The following is a 12,093-nucleotide window of genomic DNA, read 5'->3' on the forward strand; positions in this document are numbered from 1 at the left end:
ATCAAAAGTTAATCCTAAAAATGTTGGATTTCTCTCATCCATTGGCCTACTGTGTGCTTCACGAAGGTTAAACAAAACAGTTTTTGTCTTATCATTATTTAGAACAAGATTATTAGAAATTAACCAGTTTTCAGCTAGCTTTAGATTATGCATAGAGTCAACCAAAAGTTGTTCATGATCTGCATGTCTAGTAATGATGGTTGTGTCGTCGGCATATAATACAATATTTGCAGGGATATTAACACTTAAATCATTAACTACTACCAAAAACAACAGAGGCCCAAGCACAGATCCTTGGGGAACTCCACAATACACAGGCTTAATAGATGATGCATCCTCTCCCAAAACTACATACTGTGTTCTGTTTGACAAATAAGATCTAAATAAATCTAACACTTTACCTTTAATGTTATAATATTCTAATTTTTTTAACAAAATTTCATGTGATACTCGATCGAAAGCTTTACTAAGATCACAGAATGTAATTGCAGCAAAATCCTTATTTTCATAACAGTCGAGAATTTCATCAACCAAGGAAGTAATGGCATGTGTCGTTGAAAGCCCTTTACGAAATCCAAACTGTTCTGTACAAAGGAGTTGATTTGATTCTAAGTGTTGCATTAACTGTTTACCAATAACTATTTCAAGAACTTTAGACAGAACAGGAACAATGGCAACAGGCCTATAGTTACCTATTTCATCTTTTTTCCCTTTTTTGTAAATAGGATGAACTTTACTTATTTTAATGATATCAGGAAACACACCTTGAGCCATACAGTTGTTAATCAAAATTGTTAATGGGGTTACTAAGTAAGGTATGGTCTCCTTATTGAGAGCATTTGTCATTCCAAAATGATCCGTGCTTTTTTTTGGAGCTAACTGTTTTACTACATCTAAAACATCATTTTCCGTCACATATTTAAAAACTAAATCTCTAACACTATCAGGTACTACTTTTTTCCTTAAATAATTAGTAAAGTTACAACAATTACTTATTCCTACATTTTGACTAGAATTTACATTATCACAGGCAGTATTCACAAAATATTCATTAAATTCATCTGACTTAAAATAATTATCTACTCTACATTTGCTTGACTTATTTTTATGTTTATTTACAATATTCCATAAAGCTTTTGTTTTATTATGCTATGATGATTTTTGATACAAAATTGAATGAGGATGTCCATATTGCAGGTGACTATCTATAACTAAAGGTGTTAATCTGCATGTCTTTTTCATAGTTATGCGTTGGGTGTTATTTTATTACCGTAACCAAAGATTGGCATTATAGTGGTATTAACTAGTATCTTTAAAAAGATTACAATGCATTTGAATGTTTCTGACTCGGAAAAGTAACGTTTTAATATTAAACTATCTTTTTCCCCCTATCATAATATCAAAATAAATTATTTTCCTATTCATAGAACATTTGTGTGTGTTATTTTCATAATGAATTCATTCTGAAGTAAATATAAAATACAAGAAAATACTTCCTTTGATATATAAACAAAACAGTTCAGTATGTTTTTTATATATTTATGTTATCCAGCTACAATTTATTGATTTTCAAAATACACACACAATATTTTATTTTAATCATATTTGTAGTTAGAGCCAGTTAGTACAGACTTGAAGTACGAGAGCTTGACCAATACAAAAGTTTACTTTATTGAAATTATTTCATTCTTCTTAGAGCGTTTGAAGTCGGTTGTATTTTTTTACAAAAATAAATTATTTTATGATTTTTAGTGACTGTATAATTTGTTATATATTAATTACTTGAGGTTTTTTGATAAGCAAAACTGTTTCAAACAATCAAAAGTGCCACAGAACAATCATTATTTTAAAACTGCTTGAGTAGCATACTGAACAGGTGGTTCAGGTTACATAATCAATGGGTATAAAAATAAACATTTTTAGATATTCCTTAAAAAACAAAGAGTTGTCCATTACATTAGGCCCAATTAAAAACTAAATTGTTTTCTAGAGACATTGAAATGTCAGACATCATAGTTTCCTGCAATCGGTGTACTTCTACATTATAAAAAGAAATACAGTAACGTCTCAAGCCTTTTGGAACAATATGAAAGTTATTCCTCAGCTACCAGCACTAAAAAAATCTCTCAAAAGTAGAAAATTGGTTGTTATCACGTATAGTACCTTTGGAAAATATGTATATGAAAGATTGGTTCAGTTCAGCTAAAAGTGGTGTAAGCCGGGTAGGTGGTGTTTTGTTTGCTCAAGATATAGCCTAGTCGAAATTGCAAATCATTTTCCTCTAGGACTTTCCGGAGCAGGCATAATAGTATTGATATGATATAGTAACTGGGTAGAGAATATTAATTAACACTAGGTGAAACCCGTCGAAATCGACGGTTACTTTCAAGGCTTACACTAATTCATCTAACTGCGATAAATTGAGTGAAATTATACATATTTTGAGCATTTAGCATTGTTGGGAAGACACGTTCTAACTTCAAAGGGAGGTATATCCGTTACAGTGTAAGTTTGATTTTTCCTTCGTCACGTCGCGTCAGTTCATATCGTACTTCTGTGCCAATGAATAACCCTCTATCATAGGTTTGACAAATTGGTTGTGGGATTACTGTTAAAGCTGGAATTCCTTGACAAGGGAATGTCAGTTAGTTGTCTCAGCCTTAATTATCGAAGATTTTTCTAATGATTGAAAACATGTGTTTGGTGTTTTCTGTGATTTGTCTAAGGCCTTTGATTGTGTCAGGCATGACATTCTCTTGGAGAAATTGAGATTGTATGGGATATCTGGATCATCTTTTTCATGGTTTTCTAGTTACATCACTAACAGATATCAGCAGGTTGTCATCAAAGATAAATCCGGTGTCAAACATTTTTCTGAATGGAGCTCAGTAACCCATGGTGTTCCGCAGGGATCTAAATTGGGGCCTCTTCTGTTCATCCTCTACATCAATGACTTGTCTTTTTCAATTTCTTCCAAAATTATTCAATTTGCTGATGACACAACAATGCTAGTAAGAGCACCTTCTATTTTTTCCGCAACTAACATTGCATCCCGAGATTTAGATTCCATGATAACTTGGTTTGCACAAAACGGACTACATCTAAACTGTTCCAAAACTCATCTTCTTCATTTCCATAATCCACAACTGAAGGCAGGTGAGATAACAATCAAACTAAAATCAGGTGATTCCATAAAATCTTCTGCAAATACTAAATTCCTGGGTGTAAACATAAATGAAAATCTAAAATGGTCTGATCATCAAATACAAATTAGCTTGTCTCTAGCAAAAGCACTGTTTGGTCTAAGGGTGGTTTATAAGTCTTCGGGTTTGCATGCAGCTCTTGCTGTGTATCATTCTTATTTTATGTCTAGGTCTTCCTATGGTATTATCTCATGGGGCAGCTCCCCCATTACCAAGAATATTTTTATCTTACAAAAAATTGCCGTTAGAATTTTAGCTGATACCAGACCACGTTCCTCTTGCCGCCCCCTTTTTATTCAGATGAAACTCTTGACAATTTATGCAGTTTATATTTTTCAACTGTGCATCTTTGTAAAAAGAAATTATAAGGAATTTATGTTGAAAAATTACACTCATCAATATAACACCCGACACAGGAATGATCTTCAATATCCTGTGCATAGAACAGCTCTGTATGAAGGATCGCCATGGTACATGGGTAGGAAAATTTACAATAACCTCCCAGATCAAATTAAAACTGAAGAAAATATGTCATCCTTTAAAAGAAAACTAAAATCTTATCTCATTCTCTTGTCTCCTTATTCCCTAGATGATTTTATAAAAACTTAGCTTTAGGTTTTATGGATTGATAAAAACAAAGAATTTAGCATAAGGTATTATTAGATAGTAAAGTGGTATTGACATGTCATATGTTTATATGTGAAAATCACAATCTTGTAAACTTATGTGACGAATAAACATTTCATTTCATTTTTCATTTCATTTCATTTCATGTATGACAATAATTTCATGAACCTATGATGATATGTCTAAAATAATATGATAACATATTATAAGTTAAGCTAACATATTATGATAACATAATATATATTAACATATTATACATATTATAACATATTATATGATAAGCAAAAGTGGTAGGCAGACACCAACCCGTAAAATAGATATAAGATAGTTCTATAAGAAATAATTGCAAGAGTTTCTGTGATAAAAGGATTTTTCACTGATTTCGTAATGGAACGTTATATTGCAAAACATGACATGATACAGTAGGAAATCAATTTTAAAATCATAAAATAACATTGCAAATACTTCTTTTAGACAATTCAGTAACTAACAATAAATATGTGTTGTTTGATTTACTATTTAAAAATTAACAGCTGTTTCATTAAAAATTATATGTAAGTAAATGTATACAAATCTGTGGAGGCATCTTTAAAGGCTTCTGGGGCAGAGCCCTAAGGGAATTTACTTCGTTTTTCTTTTGATAAATCATCTACAGACCAAGACCTTTCTTTGGACACCTCTACGAAGTTTCTATGCCCAGCCGTTCTGTCAAATTAGTGGAGACAAATTTTCCAATTAAATATTTAGATCCCCCCATGTTAATCTTATGGGAGAAAACTCAAGTTTGATGGAAGATCCTGCCCAAACTAATGATGATTTCCAAAAATGAAAAACACTTTGCAAAACTACAGATCAGGGCCATTTTTTTACACTTTAATAATTAAAATCGGTCCAAAAATGAGGGAGGAGTTCTGTTTACAAAAATCGGCTTAGCGTATTATATATATAGATTCCACATCTGCAAATGCATGTTTAGTAATTAAAATATTTAACACTTTTAAGACAATTGACGATTATGCACTCTCACACTTCTTAGGTCGTGTCGTGTAAGGAATAATTGCATTTAATTTATATTTAGAACTCTTTTACGAATGCTTTGGTTTTCACAATACACCTTTATTTGTCAATATCATACAGCTATTCACTGAAACATATATGTTTTTATAAGTCAGAATATTCAATACTAAAAACAGAATTACTGTATACATAAATCAGGTCAAACATTGAAATACTTTTTTTATAGTAACCAAAACAAAATGCATTTTTTCAATGTAATATATTTTCTCCATGGCAAGAAATAGTTTTGATATGAAGCAACTGTTTCATGAAGAATTGTCTGTAGCTTCATTTAAATGGTTTCAACTAACAGCTGTAGGAATGTTATTTCTAGTAGTACGCTTATTCTGCGCGTAACGGGATGAGTGAACATGAGCGCAATAATGAAAGAGTCCACCCACACCTAGCATACTTACCGGTGTCACTGGTGAACACAATAATGTTATTTGTATAGGCAAATCAACCCATGAGTCGGGGCAAATAATGGTGAGTCGGTGGCTCAGTCGGTAGTGTCACGCGGACTTCGGGCCCAAGGCAGCGATGTCGTGGGCTCGGATCCTGGTCACTGCCACTAAATTTTATCAGTACAGTTCACCTTTGTCCTGTACCGGCTCACCCCTTGCATTGCTGTAAACGATCCACGCACGGGCGCTTAGTCTATGTGGACGGGCAAATGCAAGGTTAAAAGAGGCTGCCAACCTCTTAAAAAAAAACCAAATCTCAGTCAACAACAATCCTAACTTCTCGTCCATTAATTAACCAAAGTCATTGGTAATATACATAATGTATTTCCTGTTTCCCTCTCTTCTCGTAGCATTTTATTATTGCAGATACATTAATCTAACTGTCAAAGAGTTCCCATCACAAAGAGTTAATCACAAAGAGTTCCCTCACTCTGGACTTTTTACCTTGACTACTTCCTTCACCACTTCCTACGTCGTGGACCTGTTTCCCTCTCTTCTCATAGCATTTTATTATTGCAGATACATTAATCTAACTGTCACAAAGGGTTTCTACACTCCGGACTCCTCGCCTCGACTACTCCCTTCACCACTTCCTACGTCGTGGACCTGTTTCCCTCCCTTCCCATAGCATTTTTAAAATTGCAGATACTGTACATTATTATAATTATCACAAAGGGTTTCTACACTCCGGAATGCTCGCCTCGACTACTTCCTTCACCACTTCCTACGTCGTAGACCTGTTTCCCTCCCTTCCTATAGAATTTTGGAATTTCAAATAGATTAATTTAACTTTCACAAAGGGTTCCCACACTCCGGACTGTTCACCTTGACTACATCCTTCACCGCTTCCTACGTTGTGGACCTGTTTCCCTCCCTTCCTATACCATTTTAGAATTTCAAAAGAATTAATTTAACTTTCACAAAGGGTTCCCACACTCCGGACTGCTCACTTTGACTACATCCTTCACCGCTTCCTACGTCGTGGACCTGTTTCCCTCCCTTCCCATAGCATTTTAGAATTCTAGTTACATTAATCTAACTGTCACAAAGGGTTTTTACACTCCAGAATGCTCGCATCGACTACTTCCTTTACCACTTCCTACGTCGTGGACCTGTTTCCCTCCCTTCCTATAGCATTTTAGAATTGCAGTTACACTAATCTAACTGTCACAATGGGTTTGTACACTCCAGAATGCTCGCCTCGACTACTTCCATTACCACTTCCTACGTCGTGGACCTGTTTCCCTCCCTTCCCATAGCATTTTAGAATCGTAGTTACATTAATCCAACTGTCACAAAGTGTTTCTACACTCCGGACTGCTCGCCTTGACTACTTCCATCACCGCTTCCTACGTCGTGGACCTGTTTCCCTCCCTTCCTATAGCACTTTAGTATTGCAGGTATATTAATCTAACTGTCACAAAGAGTTTCTACACTCCGGACTGCTCACATTGACTACTTCCTTCACCACTTCCTACATTGTGGACCTGTTTCTCTCCCTTCCCATAGCATTTTTAGAATTGCAGATTCATTATTCTAACTGTCATAAAGGCCCCCCACACTCCTCAGCGCTCGCCTTGACTACTTCCTTCACTATTTCCTTCACTACTTCCTACATCGTAGACCTGTTTCCCTATCTTTCCATAGCATTTAAGTATTACAGATACGTTAATTTAACAGTCATAAAGGGTTTCTGTACTCCTTTATTTTCACTGCTCACCTTTCCGCTTCCTTTACCACTCTCTACGTCGTGGACCTGTTTCCCACCCCCTCTTTGCATAGCATTTTAGAATAAAAATATACCAACATCTTTGAATATTTAATATTCAATGCCAACATTAAATTGAATAATGTAAAAAGGTGCTTTGTTCTAAATACATACATACCTATATACTTTTAATTTAAAAGGGGAATTTTAATACTGAACATAAACGGTATATAACTGCCGACTAATATTGTCAAGTTCAATTTATTATTCTGAAAGTTGTGAAATTTAATTAGCTTAAATAACATTATTGAGAAAGCTGTGAAATTATAATGATACATATTCATAGACGCCAAACTGTTTACTCCATGAATGAAAGAGCTTAGAGTAAAAGTCGTTCTCTCTGTCTTAAGTAGACAACAAAATTGTTGGTCGTAAAACGTAAACAAATAAAAAGAAGAAGAAGGTAGCTCCTAATGTTATTCTTATGGGACAAATTTAAAAATGTTTTTTAAGTATTTTGTAATTACTACTGAGCGGAATCGTCTAGAATTTTAATGGTGTCTTTACACTGGTGTCATAACTATTTGTGCAAAATTTGAACACTATAAGTGCAACGGTTCTTGAGTTTTAGGTGCGAACGAACACACACACTCACACACGGACAAGTGGACAACTTTTCTCCGACTCCGCTATACACGATACATAGATTCGTTCACTTCGTTCACTCATCTATTATTTATTGCCTTCCCTGCACAAATATAAACAAAATAAATGTTGAATATTTGTGGTTTTCAGCATTTTTCACCGAAAGAAGTATTACACTTAAACACAATATATATGGGACCAAATAGAAACTCTCCTGGTTATTTTGGTGGTGGAACCACACTGATCGGTAAAAGAATCACAGAGAAATTGGTGAACATACATAGAAAAAAAAATTGCCACAAACAAATTGAGAACCTCCTCCTTTTGTTGGTAGTCTGTTAAAAAGAGCATTTTAGACTGATGCCGGAATATTTAAAGTGCCAAACGATTGGATTCTGGATTTGCGGGCTTTTACCTGAACATTATATTGTTTTTTCCTATTATTTACATAATTTGAATTTCTGATTAGAGTACCGTAGGCCTATTGAATACACAATAAGAGAAAATTATTAGTTTAAATACAGCAGTAAGTAGTAACATAATCTACTTAAAATATTAACTCATGTTATATTAACATAGCTTTACCTACATTGTTGAACCCATAAATGGGAAATTACTGGTACATACAAATTATCTTGTATTTAGTAGTTTGTGTAGGCCTATATATACAGGTTATATTAGTTCCACAGGCCATCAATACTGTTCTCCATTGGCTCTCAATATTCTAGTTTCTTTGACCTACTTCATCTTTACACCTCTCTTTTGGGCATCAAGGAGTTTCACCTATCTGAGATTTCCTTCCTTATTTGTTTTATTCATCCCTCCTATTAATCCAATATACTGTTAACTTCAATCATCAGCTTATTGCTTCAGGAATTGCATCATTCGATTTCTCCAAAATGCTCCCATACATTTCCCTATTTTTATTGATTCTCTACTCCCTTCCATTTTGTGTTTTGTTTATCCAAAGATTTTTACCAGGTGTGTGAATGTTCTAGCAATGTAATGGTTAAAGTTTAACATAACTTTGATGTACAGGTGGAGGTAATGAGAAAAAGTACGGCCAGCAGAGAGTCTGGGGCACAGTGGGGTTCGGACTGAGCGCCCTGCTAGGAGGTTACTGCATAGACTGGTGGTCTGGCCCTGGTGACTTCAAGGACTACTCCCCTGCCTTCCTCCTGGCCATTACATTCACATCAGTTGATGTACTGTGTTGCTCCAAACTGCAGGTTATTATATGTTGTTATACTTCTAGCAATGGGCCCTACAATTTTATAAATAAAATAATCCTAACAAAAGTGCCTCGGAGTTATGTACTAAAACCATTTTTTAGGATAAAAGAAAAATTTTAATTTAAAAAAATTTTTCTTGATCACAGATGGCGATGAGGATGTCTCCATAATTGCAGGAGGTGTTTAATATTTTTCCACAATTGTGAATGGCAGTGATGATTTCCCGTCATAGCGGAAGATGGTAACAATATTGCAACGATAGCAGGGAAGTGCTACCTAAGGGGGATGTATGCTCAGGTTAATTTGGCCAAGGGCCGCCAGTATCCTAAATATGGCACTCCCTATCACTTAAGAGTTGTTGCTCAATATTTTATACACTTTTGTGATAGATAAAAATAGTTTGAATTGTTCAGACTTAAGTCTACTAATTGTTGAATATAAAAATGCTCTAAGGAAATATTGAGAAACAACTCAGATTACTCTGCGACATTTCTTAATTTTAGTTAATAGGATTTAAGAAGAATAAGATTGGATCATCAGTTTGGGAGGTTTCATCAAAATATTTTACTTTAGAGATCCCAAAAGACCCAAAGAGCTTTTTTCAAACGTCAGCAGGATTTTAAGTGGACAAACCGCACTACCAGCAGCAGTTATATAGGAATTTTTTCTGCTGTGATCTGTAAAGATTGTTTAAATAGGCTATATAAAAAAGGTGTTAGTATTGATGGGGTGGACTTTGATTTTTGTATATCAAACTAAACAAAAGCCAAATAATTGAATGTGACTTCAAATATGAATTGTGGCATACATTTTAATTTATTAGATGTTATGAATTATTAAACTTTACATACAAACTAGGCCTACAGTCTTCAATGTAATTAGCAAAAAGGCTATAGGTCGGCCACTTAGAAAGCGTCCTCCTCGTAGCATTGGTGCGAGAGAGAGATACCGAGCTGTGGGAGTGAGACAGAATATGGCTCTTCCCCCACTCCGCTACCACCCCACCATCACCCATTATTTTATTTTAACAAATCATATGTTTTCTTGTTTTTTTCCAAAGACTTTCGAATGACAATCATTAGGAATCAGCATTGAATATATAACACTATTTAGTTTTATATATCCAATATAGCGTTGTATTCAACATTGAATGAATATACTGTAGTAGTGTTATACAATATAACACTACCACAGTTAGTTATATTGTACAGTTATATGGTACCATTTAACCGAAAAACAGTAAAGCAGTAAATACTTGATTGGCTGATTGGAGGGGTGGGGGATGTGCGTGCACACACCTTCTTTTATACGCCTAGCCATCCTGGGTCCAGAGGTATTACCATGAGTACTACGGTAATAGCTTATACCCTTTATAGGAAATTCACTAAAAGGCCGTCACTAAGATGTGTGATCGTTGGTGGCAACGCCATTATAATTGCAATCACGTTAATCACGTTATATCTTAATCGCGGCGAGATTCGTGATGATTGTCCCTATCGCGGCAACAGCCATTGCAGTGGGTCCTGTATTCGTGATTGTTTGCTGAGGTCATGATTTTCCACTTCTTAAAACGAGAGAGGCCATTCGGTAAGCGTCTAGTAAATTTTTGAAGTTATTAAGAAAAACCATAGTCCGAGGGGATCCTAAGGGTTTAGTAGTTTAGTGCTTGGGTTTAGTGTATGTCATTTTAGTGTAATAAAATCTCGACAACTTACGCTATATGTCGTTTTGTGCTGTTTTTGTTAAATATATGTAAAAAGAATCTTGTCAATTTATTTGTAACTATTTATTTTCCACTAAGGCTACTTAAATGAGAGATTTTCAATTATATAAAACATAAGTATGAGCTGCAAAAAAGGTTCTGTCGTGATTATCTGTATGGATAACACCATTAAACAGATTATTATTCTAACTAATCTGTAGGGATGAAAATTAACCTTAAAATTCGTGTAACTGAGCAGTCAGACATTTTCGGCAAGCCTCTTGTTTTCGGGCGGGCCTGCGAGGGACTGTTTTCCACAGCAGTACGAACTCTGTCGAATGTTCATTGTCTGGCATCCGATCTGACTTTGGTCGGCCTTTCAGCTTCCTTTTCAACGCAGAAGCCGTTGTTCTCAAGTTAGTAACCCACCGCATTATTGTTATACGCAACGGAACTTCTCCATGTCGCCTTACGTTCCCTACCGACCGTCACACTACTCTGTTACTGGGGGATGAGTATAGTTGGTATTACTAGTGTATAGTAGTGTTAATTGAAAGAACGCACGAAACTGCTTATGCTGCTGAGTTGCAATGAATGAATTCAATACTTTTTAAAAACAACTCCATAACAACCTCACGTAGCTCAGGCGACCACTGCTCTGTGACTAGAAAAAATGGCATTGTGTAGACTTTCCAACGAGCTTACTCCCACCACTTTCAGACAACCTGTCGCTGAACAGTGCTCTGCAGAAAATGGATCGGTTTTTTGCCACACCCTGTACTTTATAACACTATGACTATATTCAGTATTGAATACAACACTATTGGATATAAAACGCTAAATAGTGTTATATATTCAATGCTAATTCGTAATGATTGTCATTCGAAAGTCTTTGGGAAACTACAAGAAAACATATGATTTGGTAAAATAAAACACGTTCAGCTAGCACGTGACGTCACTATGCACACATTTTGTGAAAACAGCAATTGGCGGAGAGGGGGAACGTACCCTCCCTCGCCGTTACCTCCCCTACATGCGCTAAAAATTTCGCGCAGGTCGTTTTCTAAACGGCCGACCTATAGCTACAAATTGGTTTTAAAAGTAACCAATGCTTAAATATTCTGCTTGATTATCTTGTTTTTCCTTAGTTGCCTGAACTTCCAGTGGCTGCAAACATCATCAAAGATGTTATAACATTGGTGAAAGATCTCTCCATCGCCACCTTTTTAGTATTTGCTGCATTTCTTGGTATCTGTGAAAGCTTCATAATATTTTTCCTATTTTGGTGAGTATGACAGATTTATATTTTATACTTTATACTTTTCAATGAAGTGGTGACCATACAAAGTAGGTATTTTAAGCCAAGTATGAATGGAGATGAGTGTAGGATGAGTGTGGCGCGATCTTGTAGTCTTGTTAGTGACTAAGGCCGATTATTCCTTAGACACAGCTGTTA

The 12,093-nt window shown here is 35.2% G+C and overlaps 1 protein-coding gene across 7 annotated transcripts in view; it reads left to right on the forward strand.

Moving 5' to 3' along the window:
• LOC128983604 (major facilitator superfamily domain-containing protein 6-A) overlaps positions 1 to 12,093 on the forward strand; it is a 117,154-nt gene that overhangs the window by 31,444 nt on the left and 73,617 nt on the right. For all 7 annotated transcript variants that reach the window (XM_054402960.1, XM_054402959.1, XM_054402962.1 and 4 more), the window contains 2 exons: positions 8,742 to 8,932; positions 11,786 to 11,922. In XM_054402960.1, coding sequence (XP_054258935.1) covers positions 8,742 to 8,932; positions 11,786 to 11,922 — 328 coding nt within the window. The remainder of the gene's footprint in view (positions 1 to 8,741; positions 8,933 to 11,785; positions 11,923 to 12,093) is intronic.

The sequence above is a fragment of the Macrosteles quadrilineatus genome, unplaced genomic scaffold, assembly GCF_028750875.1.
Source record: "Macrosteles quadrilineatus isolate MER2022 unplaced genomic scaffold, UCM_ALF_1.0 Scaffold_1__1_contigs__length_201487025, whole genome shotgun sequence".
Classification (NCBI taxonomy): Eukaryota; Metazoa; Arthropoda; class Insecta; order Hemiptera; family Cicadellidae; genus Macrosteles; species Macrosteles quadrilineatus.